This window comes from Phycodurus eques, chromosome 11 (genome assembly GCF_024500275.1).
Source record: "Phycodurus eques isolate BA_2022a chromosome 11, UOR_Pequ_1.1, whole genome shotgun sequence".
In the NCBI taxonomy this organism is placed as follows: domain Eukaryota; kingdom Metazoa; phylum Chordata; class Actinopteri; order Syngnathiformes; family Syngnathidae; genus Phycodurus; species Phycodurus eques.
The window spans coordinates 26,577,811-26,602,723 of NC_084535.1; the positions used below are offsets into that span (position 1 = coordinate 26,577,811).

At 44.0% G+C, this 24,913-nt stretch overlaps 1 protein-coding gene across 6 annotated transcripts in view; it reads left to right on the forward strand.

Annotated features, from left to right (window-relative positions):
* Positions 1 to 6,570: 6,570 nt before the first annotated feature.
* Positions 6,571 to 24,913, forward strand: part of ctu2 (cytosolic thiouridylase subunit 2 homolog (S. pombe)) — a 63,225-nt gene continuing 44,882 nt past the window's right edge. The window contains exons 1-6 of one of the 6 annotated variants that reach the window (XM_061690918.1): positions 6,571 to 6,739; positions 9,808 to 9,882; positions 11,831 to 11,909; positions 15,352 to 15,411; positions 24,044 to 24,104; positions 24,178 to 24,287. In XM_061690918.1, the coding sequence (XP_061546902.1) occupies positions 6,678 to 6,739; positions 9,808 to 9,882; positions 11,831 to 11,909; positions 15,352 to 15,411; positions 24,044 to 24,104; positions 24,178 to 24,287 (447 nt within the window). In that variant the 5' untranslated portion in view covers positions 6,571 to 6,677. Of the gene's footprint in view, positions 6,740 to 9,807; positions 9,883 to 11,830; positions 11,910 to 15,351; positions 15,412 to 24,016; positions 24,105 to 24,177; positions 24,288 to 24,913 lie in introns of all 6 variants that reach the window. The other 5 variants (XM_061690920.1, XM_061690921.1, XM_061690922.1 and 2 more) reach the window with 5 other exon arrangements.

Consider the following 24,913-nt stretch of genomic DNA (forward strand, 5'->3'; position numbering starts at 1 on the left):
CCTTCAGCCTAATGTTCTGTCTATGGTTTGTATAGTCTAAAATTTGTATAGTGCAGTGATTCTCAACTGGTGGGTCAGGACCCAAAAGTGGGTCGCAGAGCCATTTTGGGTGGGTTGCAGCCAGGTACCGTCACTGATGTCATCGGCTGATTTGTACTCCTTGAACGCTGGCAGCGAGAGCCATTCCACACAGCCACCATCAACGCACAGATGTAATTGTGAATATTACTCCGCGGCGGACTAATATGCGGCCTGAGTCACAGGAGTTGACGAGACCAGAAAAAAACTTAACAGCCGAAGCTGTTAATAAGTCACGGTACTTTTACTCTGTTACAATGATCTAAATGTTGCAATGACGCAAAGAAATGGGGCAAATTTTAATCTTAAATTTGTACATTAACATAGACTCGAGCGGTGTAAATAAATGTTTTTCTGCGTGAAGAAAATTTGTTTTTTGCCTTATTGTACTCTTCAGAGTCTTCCAGATTTCTTAATTTATGTTCAAATTAAAAAAAGTTTATTATATATATATTTATATTATTAGATTTTTTTTGGAGGGGGGGGGGGGTCACCTTTTCCATGCTTTTGGGGTTTGTATGTCTGAATGTTGCATTTTCCTAAAAAGAAGATATAGTTTTGTACATTATGTTCAACCTCAGTTTTTTAATGAGGTGCTCAGAAAGGCACTTTAAACTTGTATGAGTAGTTTAAAAATATATGTTTTCAAACGGCTATTTTTGAACAATGCATCATCTTTATTGTTCCTAACTTCTGTAAGTGTGGGTCACAACTTGGCATCAATCGGCCTTTAGTCAATCATCCATGTCATGGTAATTGTAAAGTTTCAATTAAGGCGAGTGGATTGTTCGTTTTTTTACTTTATTTATTAATTTTTTGACGTTTCACCTTTAATCCAAAAGGGTTAATTTCGAACATTTTAGGTTTGGAGTGTCCCGATTTATACCTCTGGATATTTTCCTCTGGGGTGGTCCACAATAGATTGTTTTTGTTGCCCAGTGTAGTTGGTGAAAGAGTCGTCCTGCATACTAAAATGCATTGTTCACACATCTTGTTGCAAAACAGCTCCTTAGGGCCACGCTTCCCATTCATGAGAGATGTCACTCAGGTGATATCTCAAACCTCCTCTGTTTCCAGATGACTTTTCTAGTTTGAAATGGTAGGCCTCTCTTACCTCTTTCAAAGCAGTGGTCCTCATTTGGAAGTTATCTTTGAAGGCATGTCCGTTCTTGAGTTGCAAATGAACCGCTGATTCAGGAAACAAGGAAGCAGGCGGTCGTTGCTGCGCCGTGCCTCTTTGAAGCGGTTGTTTCATCTCTCAGATGGCACTACTCCCTGCATAACCGCATAAGCATTTGTGAGTTTGCTCCTTGGGATTTTGTCCTTGAGGTGAACCAGCCTTTGTCCTCAGACAAGGTCGCCTCATTCAATGGGAAGAGTGGCCCTAACAAGCTGTTTTGCAACAAGACTGAAGAAGCCTTTTGGGTTAAAGGTGAAACGACAACAAACAAGAACAGTCCAGTTGCCTTGATTCATTCAATCTTTGCGGACTAGCAACAAAAGAAAAATGTGGGTCCTAGGTTTACTACCGTTGAGAACCACAGGTATAGTGTATAGCTGAACAAAGGCTATATTTGTAGCCTTTTTATGATGTTTAATCAACTGCAATTATTTTGGAGAAAATGAATGGTTGATTGAAGATAAGGAATGGATCACTGCTGTCTCTTCCTGGTGGCCGGTCTGGTTGGCGGACTGCCCTGGGTCCCAGGGCATGTGTGGTCTCCGGCCGGCTGAGCCGCTCCCTGGGTAAGCACCCGGTCTTGCCCTTCCCTCTTGGATGGGTGAGGCGCAGACCTCCATCCCTATTGAGCCTGCACAGGAACTCCAGGACACTTCTGATGATTGTGCACATGTGACGTTGATTCACTAGCATGTATTCATAGACATGTCCATGGGACTTGTTGATTGGTGTGGGCCCACTCCTGACTAACTTGCACTCCGTTTCTATGGGTCTTTACTGGTATTAAATAGCCACTCCCACCACACTCCAATCGCACTGTTAGGTTAACTACCCATGTCCTATACTTTCCTACTCTGTACTCATTGCATTCCTTCTTCACAGGGTGTAGCACTACTGTCCTAGCTAGAACCAAAGTCCAATGTAACGGTCATGTTTTTTTTTGTTTTGTTTTTTTACTGCTAGTTTCCAGTCGTATTTTTATTTCCGTCCCATTTCAAATCTTGTTCTGTCCAACTGCATTTCCTGTATTTTTCAGTGGTTGCATTTCCATTGTGTTCATTTCATTGTATTTTGATTGTGTAATGTTTTTTTATTTATTTTTAAAGTGATTACCAAATGATGGTGTGCATCATGTTTGCCTGCAGTACTAGCCAATTTAAAAAAATATATGTTTTACGATAAAATAAACTACATTTACAGCAGTGGTTCTCAAGCCATTTACACAAGGGGTCCTCAACATACAACCAGTAGCCTGTGGGCCTGCTCTAAAAATAATTCACCGACAATGGGACTGAGAATGTACATTTGAAGATTTAAACACTTATTGAGATTTAATCTATTACTGTTGTTGAGTTGACTGTAGTTGTGCCCATTGTTCTTTCATACCTTTTTATTTGGCTTGCTCCATATTATGATTGTAGGTATCTTACTAAATCCAGAATGAAATGGCCGCCTTTTTTTCTTTTTGTTTTGTCTTGTGCCGGACTTTGGGCACATGGATTTAGTGAAGGACCACCAGAATCACATTTTCTTGTTGTTTTGCACAAGGTAACAGGTTATGTTTTTGGGAAAGCCCTTTACCACCTCGTTTTTTTTAATTTTCAATTCGGTTGAGGTTTTGTGATGAAAATGTTATTGATTTTTGGTGTCAAAAGTCACGTTCATAGGTTCGGAGATGATTGAAAACTACAGTATAGAGTGGTGATTTGCTATTTCTGTGGACTTTGAAGTAAATCTGATGTGTTTACTCTGACACTGCCATTGGAAAATGGCCTGTTTAAACAACCCATTTTTGTATCAGTAAACATCTGGGTATTTAAAAAAACTATATATTTTTTTTTAAACAAAGGTCAAGGTTTCGGTCAAACATTTCCGAATGATTTACATTGACCTGGGCAAAAAAAAAAGTGGGCCCGTTTGTGGCAAAAACTCCTTCATCCTTATGTGATTCTTACAAACTCGGTCTCATTTTATTAGTGTATCATTCCTCTAGCCAATGATGTCATCTATTTTGATATACGGGTCTTTTGAAAATTGTAGTAACAAACCTAATTGTTTCCTACCTTGTTAAATCAATGTTATTTGTAATCAGTCTTTACGTAGATAAATATAATTATGAATAACAAAGAGATTTTGAGCAAATTCATTATTTTGGAGGTGTGTATCAAACTGGTAACCGTTTGCATTGATCAATATCCAAGTAGCTGCTCTCAGTTTCAAAAAGGTTGGTGATCCCTGGTTTACACCAATGGCCACCTAAAAAATATTTAGCTCTAAGTATCAGTACCAAGGGTGTTAATATAAAGGCACAGGGTAAATTCATAATGTATTTACTAACAGCAGCCACATGCACTCAGTTTGCATTTCATCCGATATTATCAAAATGTTACTTAAACATTTGCTGACCTTTTAGTAAAGGTTTTGATTTTGTCTGACTCCATCTTTTGTCTGGCACTGCTAACCTCGACTCGAGATGTGAGTCGGTGGAGAGAATACTTCAAAGACCTCAATTCCACCGACGTGCCTTACCTTGAGGAAGCAGAGTCTGGGGTCTCTGAGGCGGGCTCTCCTATCTCTGGGGTTGAGGTCACCGAGGTGGTTAAAACGCTCCTCGTTAGCAAGGTGGATGAGATTCGCCCAGAGTTCCTAAGGGCTCTGGATGTTGTGGGGCTGTCCTGGTTGACACTCCTCTGCAACATCGCATGGACATCGGGGACAATGCCTCTGGATTGCCAGACTGGGGTGGTCGTCCACCTTCTTAAGAAGGAGGGTGTGTTCCAACTACAGGGGGGTTACAATCCTCAGCCTCCCTGGTAAGGTCTATTCGGGGGTGCTGGAGAGGAGGGTCCGTCGGGAAGTCCAATCTGATTCAGGAGGAGAAGTGTAGTTTTCGTCCTGGCTGTGGAGCAGTGGACCATCTCCATGTGTTTTGTGGACTTGGAGGAGGCTTTTGACCGTCCATGTTCCTCGGTGAGTCCTGTGGAGGGTACTTTGGGAATATGGGGTACTGAACAGACTGATACGGGCTGTTTGGTCCCTGTGTACGACCGGTGTCAGTTTGGTCCACATTGCCGGCAGTAAGTCTGATTCGTTTCCGTAAGGGTTGGACTCCGCCATGGCTGCTCTTTGTCACCATTTTTAGGCTCAGCCAAGGTGCAGAGGGGGTCCGGTTTGGTGGCCTCAGTATTTCATCTCTGCTTTTTGCAGATGTGGTTCTGTTGGCTTCATCAAGCCGTGATCTCCAACTCTCACTGGAGCAGTTCGCAGCACAGTGTGAAGCAGTTGGGATCATCATTATCAAATGTACCGGCATTACCAGATAACTAGCAACCCTTTATTGCTCAGTGACTGTTTTTTTTTGTCAATGTCTTTATGTCTCAAATGTGTTTTCTGTCAATTGACTGTCTGTTGTCGTACTAGTGCGGCTCCAACTACCGGAGACAAATTCCTTGTGTGTTTTTTGGACATACTTGGCAAATAAAGATGATTCTGTTTTTAATAATGTTTAACACAACGTCCCAACTTCATTGGAATCGGGGTTGTAAATAATAAAAAAAAAAGGTAACAAAACAACCCCACAGTCTCCAGAAATTCACAACTTATGTTTAAGAAAATCCTTCATAAGCAGGTTGTAAGTCAGTCATACAACAAAGTTAGACTGAGGAATATGAATCATGGTCGTAATTTAAATCGTCATTGTCATCCAAGCAGTCAAATTGAGGGAAACTGTCAGGAAAACGTTCATCAGAGACTGAATTGTGAAATTGTGAATAATGGCTATGACACCTGTATCACCAGTGTTGTCAAGAATGTATGTGCAACAGGTTTGGTTCGAGTGTACAAACACCGCCCTGAGAAGTCAATAGTAGATCAAGTGTCATGCGGTTTTGGAGGGCTACTTCACTTTTTGGAGGGCTTGCATTAATTTCCACACGTGAAGCCTCAAGAATGGTCAGGGTAGTGTTAACAAAACTAGAAAAGCGATAACTTAGAGTTTCATATTATAACATCAATTTGCCCACCCAATTTGAGTAACTAGAGCTTTGGTACCTGTTCTCCAAACTTGTGATCAGTGGGGACATCTGTGCCCCAAACTGGATTGTGTTCTTTAAACTGGGCCTGTCTGTGACGACGGGAACGGGGCGTGGCAGAGATAATGTATGAGTGGTCTGTCAAAGCAATAGGGGCACACTGACCTGACCAATGGAGAACGAATCTAGTGTAGACACTGTCCACAAAGCCAGTACACGACCTCAAAAGAGGTAACGTGCCCAACCGGTCAGGTGCTGACATATAAGGAAGACAGCTAGTGTCAAGAAAAGTTTGGGAATTGTTCAGAGAGTAATTGGAGACAAAGGTTGTGCATGGTACAGCTATAGATTGGCAATAAGATTTTGGTACTTTCCCAACATAAACACGCTGGCCAAATAGGGTCTTGTTCATCGCAAAATTTCACTCCGGGGCAAATGTGAACTGGGCCAAACAAAAGCACCATACCCAAATCATTAATGGGTTTAAAACCATCAAAATTTTGATGTAGGGGAGAGTAGAATCTGTTTCGGCAAACATGGTTTGATGAAGGTATTGTGCACTGACAAAAGAAACTAAGGTGGGAGGAAAGAGTGATAATGTATTCGGATGTGGGAAAGGCACAACGTGGGTTTGCAGCAGCATGCAGGATGAAAATCAGCACCTCCAAATCTGAGACCATGGTCCTCAGTCGGAAAAGGGTGGCGTGCCCTCTCCAGGTCGCGGATGAGATTCTGCCCCAAGTGGAGGAGTTCAAGTATGTTGGAGTCTTGTTCACGAGTGAGGGAAGAATGGAACGAGCAGGGAAGTCTGGGCGTCCCTGCTAAAGCTACTGCCCCCGCGACCCGACCTCGGATAAGCGGTAGAAAATGGATGGATGGATGGATGGAATAATAAAAAAATAGGTGGCATGGTGGCCGGCTGGTCTGTTAGTGGAGTTTGCATGTTCTACCTGTGCCTGGGTGGGTTTTCTCCGGGCACTCCGGTTTCCTCCCACATCCCAAAAACGTGCGTGGTAGATTGATTGAAGACTCTAAATTGCCCGTCGGTGTGAATGTGAGTGCGAATGGTTGTTTGTTTCTATGTGCCATGCGATAGGCTCCAGTACGCCCGCAACCCTCGTGAGGATAAATAAAGCGGTACAGAAAATGGATGGATAAAAAAAAAAAAAAAAAAAAAAAAAAAAAAATCAGGAACTCCATACCAGTAGTTGGCGATAGTTTGACTCAACGCGTTTTTTGCCTACCAAGAGAAGAAGCAGACGAAGACGGAACTGATCTGAATTCTGAGCGAACAGGCATTTGGGTTAACCCGCAGCTCAGGAAAAAGTCACTCGTTCATACCACAAGAGTTTAAAATACACATTTTCTTTTAGGCTTTTATTTTTTTTATGCCAATGTGTCAGGTAGTTGAAGCCTATCATGATGATTTGGAGCAGGAGGAGGCTCAAAGGTATTTGGGAAATGTTTTTATCAACTTCGTTTCACAACGATGAAACCGGCGGTGTTTTCGACGACGGTGATGTTTCGAGTTAATTTCGCTTTTCCCGTATAATATGCCTGAGACTGAAGCGATGTGACACCACGACAAAATATTCGACGTGCATGTATGCATGGGCGCTTTAGCGTCAGTGAATAGGAAGCAACGTGACTGGTGAAGTTTGAGAAAGCATTACAACGGACACTTTTCATTCATTCGTTTTCCGTTCCGCTTGTTCTCCTTGTTGTACTCTGTAATTCAAGTGTACCGGCAAGGGAAGACTTGCTCTAAAATTGCCATGTTACAGTCGTGGAATCCATAAAGTCGAAGACAATCGGTTCCATGAAGCTGGTCGACCTCCAATTTCTTTGGATTTCAAAACAAAATCTTTAATTATATTTTAAATAGTCCCCCCCCCCGCTAATCAAAACTGTCGCTATCGTAAAACGTGTATTATTATTTAGTCACATTTTGTTGTTGTTGTTACAAAAAAAAGAGGGCTCTATCAAAAGTAAGAACACAGAATGAAAGACAGCCTACCATAAAATGGTCGACTAAAATACATTTAAAGACAGCAAGCAGAGGGTATGGAAAAACAAATGTATCAAAATGAAATGTTTTTTTTATGGGCTGAAATATGTGCCAACAGAAATAGAATTTAAATCATTTGAATTGCTCAACTTGAATAATTTCATTCAAAAAATAATAATTTGTGCAACGTTATTTTAATTTCTATTTTTTAATTTCAATCATTGCATTGAAAAACAGAATCTGAATAGTAAAATTTGAATTGAATTTATTAATTTGGAACTGAACTCGGCGGAACGGTGTACGACTGGTTAGAGCGTCTGCCTCGCCGTTCTGAGGACCGGGGTTCAATCCCCGGCCCCGACTGTGTGGCGTTTGCATGTTCTACCCGTGCCTGCGTGGGGTTTCTATGGGCACTCCGGTTTCCTCCCACATCCCTAAAAACATGTACGGTAGGTTAATTGACAACTCTAAATTGCCCATAGGTGTGAATGTGAGTGCGAATGGTTGTTTGTTTGTATGTGCCTTGCGATTGGCTGGCAATCAGTTCAGGGTGTACCCCGCCTCCTGCTCGATGACAGCTGAGATAGGCTCCAGCACGCCCGCGACCCTAGTGAGGAGAAGCGGCTCAGAAAATGGATGGATGTTGATACCTGATTATTGACGATACTGTTGTGTGTTAATATTTGATGCCTTTTAATGTATTTTGCCGTTAATAATTGCTCATAACATTTCACCACATCCGTGGAATGACCCATATATGCACTCTATATACACACACACATATATACATATATATATAGACACTTGGGAAAATAGCAGTCAATCAAAAAAGTGCGTTAGAAAATTATCTAACATAATGGAAAACCTAAAGCTAATAAGTCATAAAACACCAGCATCATAATTAGTTTCATAGCCTATAATTTACACCACAAGAAGATATGTCAACATCACATTTAATTTAACCCCTCGGTCAGTAATGCCTAGGGCATGGAGTTCAATGCCTGGATGATATGTTTTAAGGGCGACACGGAAATCAAGACGTACTAATTGGTGATATGTTCTGAACAATACACTGTTCTTTCCTTTGTCTGAAAGGAAGCCCCTTTTCATTTCTCCCGGACCCGATGAAGTATTCCACACAGTTTAAGGAAAGGTGGTCTAAAAGTTAAGAGCTGGTGAGGAGATTTGACTCTCCGGTGAGGCCCTATGTCATGTGATCAAAAACAAAGGTGCTGAAGAGGTGATCTGTGTATCGGCGATCGATTGCTATTCCTCAAGTACATGGATGTGTTTCACAGCTAATTTGAAATTGAATTAGTCGAACTGAATGTGAGTTGAGAAAAGTGAATGTAAAAAATATCTCATCAAATAATCTTCCATTCAGGTTTAAGTTAATTGGACTTCAGTTAAAAACTAATACATTGAATTTAAATTATACTATTCAGATTCAGTTCAGCCTTCTGCTCAGCCTCCCTGGTAAGGTCTATTCAGGGGTGCTGGAGAGGAGGGTCCGTCGGGAAGTCGAATCTCAGATTCAGGAGGAGCAGTGTGGTTTTCGTCCTGGCCGTGGAACAGTGGACCAACTCTACACCCTCGCCAGGGTCCTCGAGGGTGCATGGGAGTTTGTCAACAAGTCTACATGTGTTTTGTGGACTTGGAGAAGGCATTCGACCGTGTCCCTCGGGGAGTCCTGTGGAGGGTGCTTCGGGATTATGGGGTACCGAACCCCCTGATACGGGCTGTTCGGTCCCTGTACGACCGGAGTCAGAGTTTGGTCCGCATATCCGGCAGTAAGTCGGACTCGTTCCCGGTGAGGGTTGGACTCCGCCAAGGCTGCTCTTTGTCACCGATTCTGTTCATCACTTTTATGGACAGAATTTCAAGGCGCAGCTGAGGCGTAGAGGGGGTCCGGTTTGATGGCCTCAGAATTGCATCTCTGCTTTTTGCAGATGATGAGGTTCTGTAGGCCTCCAACTCTCACTGGAGCAGTTCACAGCTGAGTGTGAAGCGCCTGGGATGAAAATCAGCCAGATGAAGTGGCTGGGGCATCTGATTTGGATGCCTCCCGGACGCCTCCCTGGTGAGTTGTTCCGGGCACGTCCCACCGGGAGGAGACCCCGGGGACGACCCAGGACACGCTGGAGAGACTACGTCCTTCAGCTGATCTGGGAACGCCTCGGGATCTCCCTGGAAGAGCTGGATGAAGTGGCTGGGGAGAGGGAAGTCTGGGCGTCCCTGCTAAAGCTACTGCCCCCGCGACGACCCGACCCGGATAAGCGGTAGAAAATGGATGGATGGAGATTCAGTTTTTTCAATGCAGTGTTTGAAATTAAATAATTAAAATTCTGTTTTGTCATTATTCAAGTTTAGCTATTCAATTTCAAATATAAATGATTCAAATTCAGTTTCTGGTGGCACATATTTCAGTCCATATTATGAGAGTTCCACAGTGGGCTGCTGAATTTTGCTTTCCCGATGAAGTTTCTCATGATGACTGCTCGACTTCGCAGTGTGTCGAAGAACTGTGTCAAATGCAAGGAGGCGATTGCCGTTGTTGTCCTCAGAGCAGGGGACAAACACTGCAGGTAAGATTCACATCAGTATGTCTTACTGGTCCATAACCATTGATCTTGCAACCAACTTTCATAGATTATAGATTCAAGGCCCACAGTTTAAAACATTTAAAGTATTTATTTGTTTATTTTTAGACACTTTGGGCTTCCAGCTGACAAAACCCACAAAATCGGGAATTCAATAAATTAGAATACTGTGAAGAAATCAGCCAAACTTTTGCAGGCCAAAAGTGTTTTAAACTGAGTGTCACACACTAATCATCTACTAAACTCAAAGCACCTGCGCAGGTTTCCCCAGGTGTCATTAAATTGCTTCAGTTTGGTTCAATTGCCTCAGTTGGGTTCAATATGGGGAAGACTGCAGACTTGACAACTGGCCAGAAGACCATCATTGATACCATCCATAGGATGGGTCAGCCACAAAGGTTCATAGCTAAGGAGGCTGGCAATTCAGAGTGCTGTGTCCAAGCATATCAATAGAAGGACAAAATGTGACAGGAGAAGATGCACCAGCAAAAGAGATGACCGTGGGCTTCAGCGGATTATCAAACAGAGAAGATTCAAGAATCAAGCAGAGATCCAGAAAGAGTGGAATGAGCCGGGAGTCACAGCTTCAAAAACCACCACATTCAGACACATCCAGGAGATGGGCTATAACTGTCGGTTTCCTCGGGTCAAGCCACTTCTGAGCCAACGGAGGAAGCGTCTCAAATGGCCAAGGAGAAGAAGGGCTGGACTGTTGGCCAGTGGTCCAAGGTCCTCTGTTCTGATGAAAGTAAAGTGTGCCTTTCATTCGGGAATCACGGGCCAAGGGTTTGGAGGAAGACGGGTGAAGAACAGAACCCAAGCTGCTTGTGGTCCCGTGTGAAATATCCACAGTCAGTCATGATTTGGGCCGCAATGTCCAGTGCAGGTGTTGGTAAACTCTTGCTTTCTTAAATCCAAGGTCACTGCAACAGTCTACCAGAATGTTTTAGAGGACTTCATGATTCCTTCTGCTGGGGATCTGTATTGAGATGCAGATTTCGTCTTCCAGCAGGACCTGGCCCCTGCCTATACTGCTAGAAGCACCAAAACCTGCTTTGATACCCGTGCCATCACTGTGCTTGACTGGCCAGCCAACTCGCTGGATGTCAACCCCATTGAGAATCTATGGAGTATTGTCAAGAGGAAAATGAGGGGTACCAGACCCAAAAACAAAGAACTGACAGCAATCTGGGCTTCCATAACTCCCAGGCAATGCCATAGGCTGATTGCCTCAATGCCACGGCGCATCAAGGCAGTGATTAAAGCAAAGGGATTCCCAACCTAGTATTGATTAACATTGTTTTGAAAGTACCATATTATGATTCATTTAATGTGACCCTAATGTCTTTCTTTTTTTCCTTCAAAATGAAAATCTATAATTTATGAAAGTTGAACTTTTTGAATGGAATTATGGAAATACACTTTTCCATGATATAATTTTTTTTTTGGAAAGGGTCTGCATATGGCTGCTCAAGCATCCATTAAGTTAAGAAAGTTGACACTCTTTTTTCCCCAACATTAGACAATGCAATTGGTCATTTAATAATCACAATATGCACTATGATAAAAATTTTGCATTATGTGGTACAATAAATGTTGATTCTCCCACACCACCCACCAACGGCAATTAGCAGTGACCAAATATCAGTAATACAAAATGCAATAAAATAACCGAATGCTGAAGAGACGATGATAAACACAAATAGGCTGGTTGAGATTTGGTACGAATTTCCACAAACAAGCATTGGCAATGGCATATAATCAATTGGCACTCGAGAAGCCCATCTCTTGGGTAGCTACATTGAGTTCATTATACTTAAGTGAACTGATCGACCCTTCCGTATTATACACGCCAGTCTGTTGTTGCAATTGAATTATTTTTTTCTCTGATATTTTTTGTCTGCTTTTTTTTTTTTTTTTTTTTTTGTATTAGGGACTGTTTTGAGCAATACTTCCGTCACAAATTCAGGGCTATACTGGGAAAAAACAGAGTTGTTTTCCCTGGAGAAAAGGTATGGTGTTTTCTTTGTACTAAAATCATAATAATGTGTATCAGTTTGGTTTTATATTGCTTAAGACTAACAATCATTTCATAGATACCATGCAAAGCCAATAGTTGCTACTGCTAACATAAGTAACACTGCAGAAATCAATTGTTGTACAGTTAAATAATGGAATGAAACTTGACGAAGGGATTTGCTGGCAGAAATTTGTCCTCTCTAAGGTCCTTACTTACTAAATAAAGGTTTGCATGCACAAAAACAGGCACAAACTTTATTGTGCAAGATGATCTGCGAACCGGGTACACCCAGGATTGCGTCTTCCGAAAGGACAAAATGGCTGCACAATTAATTTTAGAATGTTTGGTACACACACACAAGGAGTTTTCCAATCTTAAAATAATTTATCTGCTACAAACCACGCACATAAAGATAAAAAAAATCAGGCATTTAACAGTTTTGGTTGTTCTGTGTGTGGTGTGCTCCGATAATCACAACACACTTCCACCGCGGATCTAGGAACAAGTCCTCTGAGGCTGAAATCTCACGTGATCACACATGATCTAACAAAACCGAAGAAAAAACAACCCTTCCAGTAGGGATATCCCAATCCGATCACGTGATTTTCAGCCGATCGAAATCGGGTGAAAAAGATTGGTTTTATTCATTTTCTGACAAAAGAAAAGTCACAAAGTGACAAAATAGTCCAAAGGTAAAATGATCTTGCCAAATGGAAGACTAATAGCTTTGTTTTATATTTAACCCTGTAACTCTTTGGGCTATTTTTAGTACCGGTATAATATAAGTGACTGAAAGAGACTGCGTGTCAGTCTTTCAGTCTCTTTCAGTCTTTCAGTGTTTGTGTGCATGTATGAAAAAAACTGACTCATTTATTCTTAACCAATGGGTTAGATAAAGGAACTGCTGTGCATATTTTTGATCCCTGAGGGCCATTGTGCGGTGGGCAATGTGATATACAGTGTTCCCTTGCCACTTTGCGCTTCAATCTACAGTGCGGTACATCAAGAAAGAGGAAGCAAACATCTGCAAAACTGCTTCAATAAGGAAGCGAAACGTGTGGCAACTCCGTGTAATAAGAGACGGGGGTTATGTCCATTTTCAATGGGAGACAGGTCTGGACTGCAGGCAGGCCAGTCTAGTACCCGCACTCTTACTACGAAGCCACGCTGTTGTCACGTGCAGAATGTGGTTTGGCATTGTCTTGCTGAAATAAGCGGGCGTCCATGAAGAAGACGTTGCTTGGATGGCAGCATATGTTTCTCCAAAACCTGCATGTACCTTTCAGCATTAATGGTGCCTTCACAGATGTGTAAGTTACCCATGTCATTGGCACTAACACAGCCCCATACCGTCACAGATGCTGGCTTTTGAACTTTGCGTCCATAACAGTCCGGATGGTTATTTTTCTCGTTGGCCCGGAGGACACGACGTCCACAATTTCCAAACAACAATTTGAAATGTGGACTCGTCGGACCACAGAACACTTTTCCACTTTGCATCAGTCCATCTTAGATGAGCTCGGGCCCAGAGAAGCCGGCGGCGTTTCTGGGTGTTGTTGATAAATGGCTTTTGCTTTGTATAGTAGAATTTCAAGTTGCACTTACGGATGTAGCGCCGAACTGTATTTAGTGACATTGGTTTTATGAAGTGTTCCTGAGCCCATGTGGTGATATCCTTTACATATTCATGGCAGTTTTCGATCCAGTGCCGCCTGGGGGATCTAAGGTCATTGGCATTCAATGTTGGTTTTCGGCCTTGCTGCTTACATGCAGCAATTTCTCCAGATTTTCTGAACCTTTTGATGATGATATGGACCGTAGATGATGAAATCCCTAAATTCCTTGCAATTGTACGTTGAGGAACATTGTCCTTAAACTGTTCAACTATTTTCTCACACACCTGTTCACAAAGAGGTGAACCTCACCCCATCTTTGCTTGTGAATGACTGAGCAATTTAGGGAAGCTCCTTTCATACCCAATCATGGCACCCACCTGTTCCCAATTAGCCTGTTCACCTGTGGAATGTTCCAAACAGGTGTTTGATTAGCATTCCTCAACTTTCTCAGTCTTTTTTGCCACCTTCCCCTGCCTTTTTGGAACGTGTTGCAGCCATAAAATTCTAAGTTGATGATCATTTGCTAAAAACAATCAGGTTTATCAGTTTGAACATTAAACATCTTGTCTTTGTAGTGTATTCAATTAAATATAGGTTGAACATGATTTGCAAATCATTGTATTCAGTTTTTATTTATGTTTAACACAACGTCCCAACTTCATTGGAATTGGGGTTGTATAAGAGCGGTCAAAGCGGAGCTTTTACATCCAGTCCGATCTGATTTGATACTTTGTTTTTTTTCTGACATCTGAGCGATTTCTGATTTCAAAAATCGGATCGGGACACTCCTAACTGGGAGGACTAAACGCAAATTGAGCAATTTAGCATGTGCAATGTGATTTCTTCAGACCTGAGATGCTTTGCGGTGACTGATTTTGCATCTTAAAATAACTCTTCTCATAGTAGGTGTAAACCAGCATAGCTGGCAGTCGTCCGTAATAATGGCTGCGGCTATTGTGGTAAGGCGGAGGCAAAATGAGAGATGACAGAATGGGGAGAACCGATCTTTTCTGGTCATGTAAACATTTTGGAAATGCCATAAACAAAACTTATCAAGACTTTTCGTCTATTCAGCAGTATGATTTTTGGAGCTACTGAATGATCCTAAGCTTTAAGGGCTGACTTGGAGCAAGTCACAAGAAGGAGTCAAGCCATATCATCTATGACAAAACTCCTTGGTGCTGGCCTCTTGTAGAGCATATTTGGGGGTGTGAAGTATTAACTCCACTCAAAACGCGACTTTACAGAGGATAGGCAGATACATTGTTACCACGCAGGCAGAACGGGTTACATAAAACTAAACGTTGGTGGCTTCCCAAACTATTGGAGAGAGAGATAATGTGCAGATGTATCGTGTGCAATTTGTTCACCTCTCAGACAGGCATTTTAGATACTGCAAACATAAGCATGCCCATTCTTTGAATATGCAAGTTGTGTGAGTTTCAAAAAGGGACAAAGAATGTGTCAAAATAGGCAGGGTTAGTTTGCCTCTTCCCCTAACACTTCCAAATCCATCACTTCTAACTTCATTTTGCGCTTGTGGAGCTCTCTGAACTTTTTCAAACCATCGGCGCTACCAAAACCGCAAAACCCTCATTGAAATTGGGCGCTCTCCACCACTTTTACACCTGTTGCCAATTGTGCCACAATTTTAGTAGATCACATGCAACACATCCGCCAACAGTGTGTACAGTCTATTTAACACTCAGCTCACTTCAGCGCCCACTAATTGGCATCCTTGAAAGGCAGGCTCCAAGTGAACTCCCAAGTGTAGGGAGTTCACTACAACTCTTATGATCTCTGTTTTTCTACATTTAGGTGCTGCTGGCTGTTTCTGGAGGTTCTTCTTCTTCTTCAATGCTCAGACAAGTCCAAGAGGTCTATCTGCCATTTTTCTCACCATGAATTATTGGATTCCAACGGGAAATTACAGTCCAATAGACACAAAGATAATCGGGACTATTTTTTAACCTGATTCCCCCTTCTGAAATTAAGTCAGCAAAGGGCCAGTTATTGGATGTCTCTAAAGACTATCTTGATCAATCATCCTGTGCTGTGGAGTATGTTAAAAGTGATTTATTTTATTTTATTTGTTTATTTTTCTTTCTCCTTCCCCAATCTGTCTGGAAAACTGTTGTGGCTGACAATCGTAAATGTTAAAAAATGTTAGTGACTATGACCAAAAATCTTTGTTTGTGGACTGTGGCCAATACAGAAGCCTTCTAAACCAGAGATTCGGTGATTGTGACAGGAAGACGATGGCCAAAAAGGAATTGACCTTAAGCTTGCGCTGTTACCAGAATGCCAGACTTCGTAAGCGGAGCAGCAACTGGTTGAGTTCAGTGGTAATATAACATATCCCTCAAGTATTTCACCAATAGAAATGACAAGGATAATTATTAGATAAGCCAACAATTTACCTGGCTTCTATTCCTTCTTCTAAAACTCTGTATTTTCTGCCCATCTGGTTGCCCTCTGTCACAATGGTCCCTCTTAGAGTGCAATCCTGGTACAGCACCAGATTTTTGGTTTGGGTGAAGACTCATTGTTTGTCAGTGGACATATAGTCATGGCGTGCAGTTTTTGTGATGTCAGATACACTCCCCACAGTGGCTACGGCCCTGTCTTAATCTATCTACGCCAGCGATGCTTTGTGACAGGCAATACAATTACTGTATTTTCGTGACCATACGGCACACCATATTAAAAGACGCAGTCTCAGTTACGGGTGCTATTACTGTATTTAGCATATACATACGGTGCACCGTTATTTTTGGGCGCAGGCATGGTAAAACATACGTCAGCTTAAAACATACGGTAGCATGCATGCACGCTAAAACAATGTTTTTAAAAAGGCAGCGGGAGCAAAACTGAGTTCGGTTGTACTTTATTGAAGTATTTAACAATGTACTCACGTTATTTTTTTATCAATCCTCATCCACAAATTCATCAAAGTCCTCATCTTCTGTATCCGAAATGAACATCTGGGCAAGTTCTCCATCAAACACGCCGGGTTCCCTCTCGTCATTGTCAGAGTCAGTCTCGTTGCCGTACGGCTCCTCAGAAATGATGCCAGCTTTTACGAAAGCCCGACCAACAGTGCAAGCAGACACGTTTGCCCAAGCATCCACAATCCATTCACAAATCGTGGCATAACCCGGCACTGCCTCCTAGTCTTAGTAAAGCTGTGTTCGCCATCTGTCATCCATCGCTCCCACGCCGCTCGCAACTTCACTTTGAACACCCAGTTTACACCGATGTCCAGCGGTTGGAGTTCCTTTGTCAAGCCTCCCGGAATGATGGCATGCTCTGAGTTATTGCCCTCAGTCGAATTGGTGACTGTAGAGACGCTTCTCCCGGCTGTTCTTTGATCATTAATCTATTGGTCGAGTTGGTCTTCCAACTTATGAAACTTCCCGACAGACCCTCCTCTCCAGCACCCCTGAATAGACCTTACCAGGGAGGCTGAGGAGTGTGATCTCCTTGTAGTTGGAACACACCCTCCGGTCCCCTTTTATTAAAAAGGAGGATCACCACCCCAGTCTGCCAATCCAGAGACACCGATGTCTACGCGATGTTGCAGAGGCGTGTCAACCAGGACAGCCCTACAACATCCAGAGCCTTGAGGAACTCCGGGCGAATCTCATTCAGCCCCGGGGCCTTGCCATCTGTATGACTTTCTCCATGGCCTCACCGAACTCCTCCCATGCCCGAGTTTTTGCTTCAGCGACCACCAAAGCTGCATTCCACCCATCAGCTGCCTCAGGAGTCCCACAGGCCAAAAAAGCCCAATAGGACTCCTCCTTCAGCTAGACGGCATCCCTCACCTTTGGTGTCCACCAACGGGTTCGGGGATTGGCACCACGACAGGCACTGACCACCTTACGGTCATAGCTCCGCTCGGCCGCCTCAGCAATGGAGGAGCGGAACATGGTCCACTCGGACTCGATGTCCCCCGCCTCCCCCGGAACATGAGCAAAGTTCTGTCGGAGGTGGGAGTTGAAACTCCTTCTGACAGGGGATTCCGCCAGACGTTCCCAGCAGACCCTCACAATACGTTTGGGCCTGCCACGTCGGACCGGCATCTTCCCCCACCATCGGCGCCAACTCACCACCAGGTGGTGATCAGTTGACAACTCCGCCCCTCTCTTCACCCGAGTGTCCAAGACATGCGGCTGCAAGTCCGATGACACGACCACAAAGTCGATCATCGAACTGCGACCTAGGGTGTCCTGGTGCCAAGTGTACGTGTGGACACCCTTATGCTTGAACATGGTGTTCGTTATGGACAATCTGTGATGAGTACAGAATAACAATAACAGAACACCGCTCGGGTTCTGATCAGGGGGGCCGTTCTCCCAATCACGCCTTTCCAGGTCTCACTGTCATTGCCCACGTGAGCATTGAAGTCCCCCAGCAGAACGATGGAGTCCCCACCCAGCGGGAGCGCTCTCCAGCACCTCCTCCAAGGACTCCAAAAAGGGTGGGTACTCTGAACTGCTGTTTGGTGCATAGGCACAAACAACAGTCAGGACCCATCCCCCCCACCCGAAGGCGGGGGGAGGCTTGCCTCTAGTCCACCGGGGTAAACCCCAACGTACAGGCGCCGAGCCGGGGAGCAATAAGTATACCCACACCTGCTCGGCGCCTCTCACCGTGGGCAACTCCAGAGTGGAAGAGAGTCCAACCCCTATCGAGAGGACTGGTACCAGAGCCCAAGCTGGTCGGGGATGAGATCCTGCCCCAAATGGAGGAGTTCAAGTATCTTGGGGTCTTGTTCACGAGTGAGGGAAGAATGGAACGGGAGATCGACAGGTGGATCGGTGCGGCGTCTGCAGTGATGCGGACTTTGTATCGATCCGTTGTGGTAAAGAAGGAGCTAAGCCGAAAGGGGAGACTCTTGATTTACCGGTCGATCTACGTTCCTACCCTCACCTATGGTCGGGACCGAAAGAACAAGATCCCGGATACAAGTGGCCGAAATGATTTTCCTCCACAGGGTGTCCGGGCTCTCCCTTAGAGATAGGGTGAGAAGCTCGGTCATCCGGGAGGATCTCAGACTAGAGTCGCTGCTCCTCCACATCGAGAGGAGCCAGAGGTGGTGGCTGGGGCATTTGATTCAGATGCCTCCCTGGTGAGGTGTTCCGTGCATGTCCCACTGGGAGGAGACCCCGGGGACGACCCAGGACACGCTGGAGAGACTACATCCTTCGGCTGGCCTGGGAACGCCTCGGGATCCTCCCGGAAGAGATGGATGAAGTGGCTGGGGAGAGGGAAGTCTGGTTGTCCCTGCTAAAGCTACTGCCCCCGCGACCCGACCTTGGATAAGCGGTAGAAAATGGATGGATGGTCTTCCAACTCCGGCCACCTCGCCTTGTTTCTGCGGAAACTCTGCTTCGTCTTCTTGACTTGGCGAAGCTCTTTTTCCTGCTTCCTCCACTTGTGAACCATGGATTCGTTGATCTTGAATTCTGTCGCGGCTGCTCGATTCCCATGTTCCTCCGCGTAACTGATAGCTTGCAGTTTAAACTGTGCTTCGTAAGCGTGTCTCTTCGTAGGTGCCATTTTCGGGTGGCCTTAGCCAAACAGATGTTGTGTTGCACAATGCACACTATATACCGGCTGGGGGCGTGCCTTTAGTGTCCTCTTTCAAGCGCACCCTTCCCCCTTTAATGTCTGCATGCTGTCCTCAGTCACGTCCGCCTTTCCTCTACTTAAGCAGTGTGTCGGCAGGAAATGGTCCCAATCAGTCAAGCGGAGCGCGAATCAAAGTCACACAACAACATTTACAGATTTTGGAACTCGGTGCACACACAAGGCGCACCGCATTATAAGGCGCCCCGTCCATTTTGGAGAAAATGTAAGACTTTTAAGTGCGCCTTATGGTCGTGAAAATACGTTAAATGCTCTTCCACTACATGACGTAAGGTGCAATTTACCTGCATATTCACCTGTTGCCATTCGTACATCCCAATAATAGCTTTGTGTTCAACTAAACAAACCCAGATTTCACTATAAATAAATTTGTGAGAAAACATACATTTTATTTCAGGAGAGTACCATAATTTCTCGTGTATAATGAGCATTACCCCCCCGCCCCCCAAAAATTTCAAAAATCAATGGTGCGCATTATACATAAGTATAGGGGGAAATGAAAAAGGCGTTCCCATTTTATAAATGTATGCCACCATCTAGAGGTTATGAAGCGGTACACGTTCGTTTCAATATGCCACCGCTGCCGAGAGGTTATGAGAAAAGTGTACACTTTCATTCTAATATGCCAGCGCCACCTAGAGGCTATGAAAAAAGTGTACCCTACACTTCTATCCCAATATGACAGGGCTACGTTATGACTGCATAATATGAACAGTTGTGCTCATAAGTTTACATACCCTGACAGAATTTGTGAAATGTCTTTTTTAAATACGACTGAACAACAACCATCATTAATTTCTTTATGGTTATGTTTTGTTTGACGATAATGCTTTTCTGAAATGGTTGACAGTTTAATTCGAATCCCATTCAAATAAAACTAAATGTGTTTCTCCTCGCCCTTCATGTTTTCTTTAAATAATTGTACCCATCTTACAAATTATACTGGGTAATCAAACATATGAGCACAACTGTGTTTTCTCATTTTCTCATTTACTAAATAAAAGTAGGGCTGTGAATTTCAAAATAAGAGCAAGTAAATAAAAATAAACTATTACGTGTTCAAATAAAGTGCTTAACTTCCGAAAAAATATTTGAAAAAAATTAACAAAATACAGATAATACTTCGTTTTGATCATATGGGTAGAAGCAAAATCTTCTTTTCCATTCGGCTTGTCCCGCTAGGGGTCGCCACAGCGCGTCATCCTTTTCCATGTAAGCCTATCTCCTGCATCCTCCTCTCAAACACCAACTGCCATCATGTCTTCCCTCGCGACATCCATCAACCTTCTCTTTGGTCGTCCTCTAGTTCTCTTGCCTGGCAGCTCCATCTTCAGCATCCTTCTACCAATATACTCACCATTTCTCCTCTGGACGTGACCAAACCATCCAAGTCTGCTCTCTCTAACTTTGTCTCCAAAACATCGAACCTTGGCTGTCCCTCTGACTTTGCCCTTTATCCTAACAGAGACTCTTCTGTCACATAACACACCTGACATCTTCCTCCACCCGTTCCAACCTGCTTGGACCCGTTTCTTCACTTCCTGACCCCACTCACCATTCCTCTGGACTGTTGACCCCAAATATTTGAAGTCCTCCACCCGTGCTATCTCTACTCCCTGTAGCCTCACTCTTTCCCCACCACCCCTCTCATTCATGCACATATATTCTGTCTTACTTTGGCTAATCTTCATTCCTCTTCTTTCCAGTGCATGCATCCATCTTTCTAACTGTTCCTCCAGCTGCTCCCTGCTTTCACTGCAGATCACAATGTCATCTGCAAACATCATGGTCCACGGGGATTCCAGTCTAACCTCATCTGTCAGCTTGTCAATCACCACTGCAAAAAGGAAGGGGCTCAGGGCTGATCCCGGATGCAGTCCCACCTCCACCTTAAATTCGTCTTTCACACCTACAGCACACCTCACTGCTCTTCTGCTGCCCTCGTACATGTCCTGTATTATTCTAACATACTTCTCTGCCACGCCAGACTTCCGCATGCAGTATCACAGTTCCTCTCTGGGTACTCGGTCATAGGCTTTCTCTAGACCTACAAAGACACAATGTAGCTCCTTCTGACCTTCTCTGTACTTTTCCATCAACATCCTCAAGGCAAATAATGCATCTGTGGTACTTTTTCTTGGCATGAAAACCGACTGTTGCTCGCAAATACTCACTTCTCTCCTGAGTCTAGCCTCCAATATTCTTTCCCATAACTTCATTGTGTGGCTCATCAACTTTATTCCTCTATAGTTCACACAGCTCTGCACATCACCTTTGTTCTTGAAAATGGGCACCAGTACACTTTTCCGCCATTCCTCAGGCATCTTTTCACGCACTAGAATTCTATTGAACAAGCTGGTCAAAAACTCCACGGCCACCTCTCCAAGATGCTTCCATACCTCCATAGGAATGTCATCAGGACCAACTGCCTTTCCATTTTTCATCCTCTTTAATGCCTTTCTAACTTCCCCCTTATTAATCATTGCCACTTCCTGCTCCACCACACTTGCCTCTTCTACTCTCCCTTCTTTCTCATTTTCCTCATTCATCAACTCTTCGAAGTATTCTTTCCATCTAGCAAGCACACTGCTGGCACCAGTCAACACATTTCCATCTCTATCCTTAATCACCCTAACCTGCTGCACGTCCTTCCCATCTCTATCCCTCTGTCTGGCCAGCCTGTATAGATCCTTTTCTTCTTCTTGAGTGTCCAACCTGCCATACATGTCATCATATGCCTCTTGTTTGGCCTTTGCCACCTCTACCTTTGCCCTGTGTCGCATCTCAATGTATTCCTTTCGCTTCTCCTCGGTCCTCTCAGTGTCCCACTTCTTCTTAGCTAACCTTTTTCCTTGTATGATTTCCTGTACTGTGTGGTTCCACCACCAAGTCTCCTTCTCTCCTTTCCTGCCTGAAGATACACCAAGTACTCTCCTGCCTGCCTCTCTGATCATCTTGGCTGCAGTGGTCCAGTCTTCTGGAAGCTCCTCCCGTCCACCGAGAGCCTGTCTCACCTCTTCCTGAAAAGCTGCACAACACTCGTCCTGTCTCAGCTTCCACCACATGGTTCTATTCTCTTCCTTTGTCTTCCTAATTTTCCTCCCCACCACCAGAGTCATCTTACACACCACCATCCTATGCTGTCTCGCCACACTCTCCCCTACCACTACCTTCCAGTTAGTAACCTCCTTCAGATTACATCGTCTGCACAAAATGTAATCCACCTGTGTGCTTCTACCTCCGCTCTTGTAGGTCACCCTATGTTCGTGCCTCTTCTGGAAAAAAGTGTCCACTACAGCCATTTGCATTCTTGTTGCGAAGTCTACCATCATCTGTCCCTACAAGTTCCTTTCCTGGATGCCGTACTTACCCATCACTTCTTCATCACCCCTATTACCTTCACCAACATGTCCATTACAAACTGCACCAATTACGACTCTCTCTCTGTCTGGGATGCTCAGAACTACTTCGTCTAGCTTCTTTCCACAATTTATTTTTCACCTCTTGGTCACTTCCTACCTGTGGGGCATAGCCACTAATCACATTACACACAACACCCTCAATTTCAAGTTTCAGCCTCATCACTCGATCTGATACTCTTTTCAACTCCAAGACATTATTTGCCAACTCTTCTTTTAATATAACCCGACTCCATTTCTCTTCCCATCTACACCGTGGTAAAACAATTTAAACCCTGCCCCTAAACCTCTAGGCTTACTGCCTTTCCACCTGGTCTCCCGGACACACAATATATCAACCTTTCTCCTAATCATCATGTCAACCAACTCCCGAGATTTTCCTGTCATAGTCCCAACATTCAAAGTGCCCACATTCAGTTCTAGGCTCTGTGCTTTCCTCTTCTCTTTCTGCAAAAGAACCCGCTTTCCACCGCTGTTTCTTCTCTGACTTCGACCCACAGTAGCTGAATTTCCAACGGCGCCCTGCAGGTTGACGGCACCGGTGGCGGACGTTGTTAACCCGGGCCACGACCGATCCGGTATGGAATTCTTTGGATGAACGCTCATATTTGTTTTGCAAAGTTTTAAGCCAGATGTCCTTCCTGACGCAACCCTCTGCATTTATCCGCGCCTGGGACCGGCCTACAGTTTGCACTGACTTGAGCCCCCCATAGGGCTGCATTGGGTAGAAGCAAAATCATGCATTGTAAAAATGCATTATACATAGGTTGAAGGGTTTTTCAGACTTTTTAGGCCAACTTTGGGGGTGAGTATTATACATGGGTGCACATTATACACGAGAAATTACGGTACATTTTTGTTTAGTGGTGTCCCGTGAGATTTTTTTTTTTTAATGGAAGATATGTGCCTTGGCTCAATAAAGGTTTGAAAGCGCTATTCTAATTGGAAGGGGGCTGCTGGCATACAAATGTGGTTACAACCAAATGTGGTTGTATGCCAGCACCATTATTGTAGTCTTTCCAATGTGATGGGACCTTTTTAATTTGAAGAGATTACAGTTCTACATCAGATCAGAAATCTTCCCAATTTCAAGATACGCTGTATGACCTAATATGCATCACCAAGGTATCAAGTTCAGATTTGACAAATCAACTGACTGTCTTCAAACCATTTACATTTTTTATTTTTTTGGTCAGAGCGGAGTTTTGATTTATCTCCATTACAAGATGGTTGAGGTTCATTGTGAAGGCTGTGCATGTCTTTTTCATTTGCAATGCAACATCAAAACAGCTTTCTTTAAACTTTCTAAACATATATATAATTTATTACCGGTAATGGTCCAGCAGAAAATGTAACTCCTAAGAGTTCAAATCTGCAAATGAATAATAATAATACTTCTAACTTTGTAGCTTGTATCTTTCCATCCCCACTTCCAGGGTTTGAGTCAGAATGCGCACAAGAAATTGAGATTCATGCCAGGAATTGTCTACATTGATGGTAAAACAATCAAACATGAAACAGCAGAGTCATGTTTGGTTGCTGAAATGTGACTGAATGAGTTTGTTCGCAGAGGGTGGTGCTTTGGATCAGTCTGTGGAGGAGAGACGGCAAACGGTGGCAATGATGGAAGATATGTTTAAAGCCACAGGATTCCCCTTCTACATTGTGCCTCTGGAAAAGGTTAGCTGTGATATGAGTTGTCTGTCTCATCACATTACACTGCATCAATCTGAAAGCTCCTTTTCATATCAGATTGATCTAAGTACAGCATGTTTACAGAACAATAAAATTATTTCTGCCTCTTGGTATCATCCCAACACCACATACTGTAATACACAAAATACATACACAAGGTGTACCATCCATCCTTTTTCTTCTGCTTATCCGACGTTGGGTTGCGGGGGTAGTAGCTTTAGCAGGGAAGCCCAGACACTTCCTCTAGCTCTTCCGAGGGGTTCCCGAGGCATTCCCAGTCCACTCGAGAGACGTAGTCTCTCCAGAGTGTCCTGGGTCGTGCCCGGGGTCTCTTCCTGGTGGGGTGTGACTGAAACACCTCACCAGGGAGGCGTCAAGGAGGCAACCTAATCAGATGCCCAAGCCACCTCATCTGGCTCCTCTTAATGCGGAGGAGCAGCGGCCCGACATTGAGGCCTTCCCGGCCGACCAAACCTCTCACCCTATCACTAAGGGAGAGCCCGGACACCCTGCGGAGGAAAGTAATTTTGGCCACTTGTATCCAGGATCTTGTTCTTTGACCCACAGGTCGTGACCATAGGTGAGGGTAGGAACGTAGATCGACCTTCGCC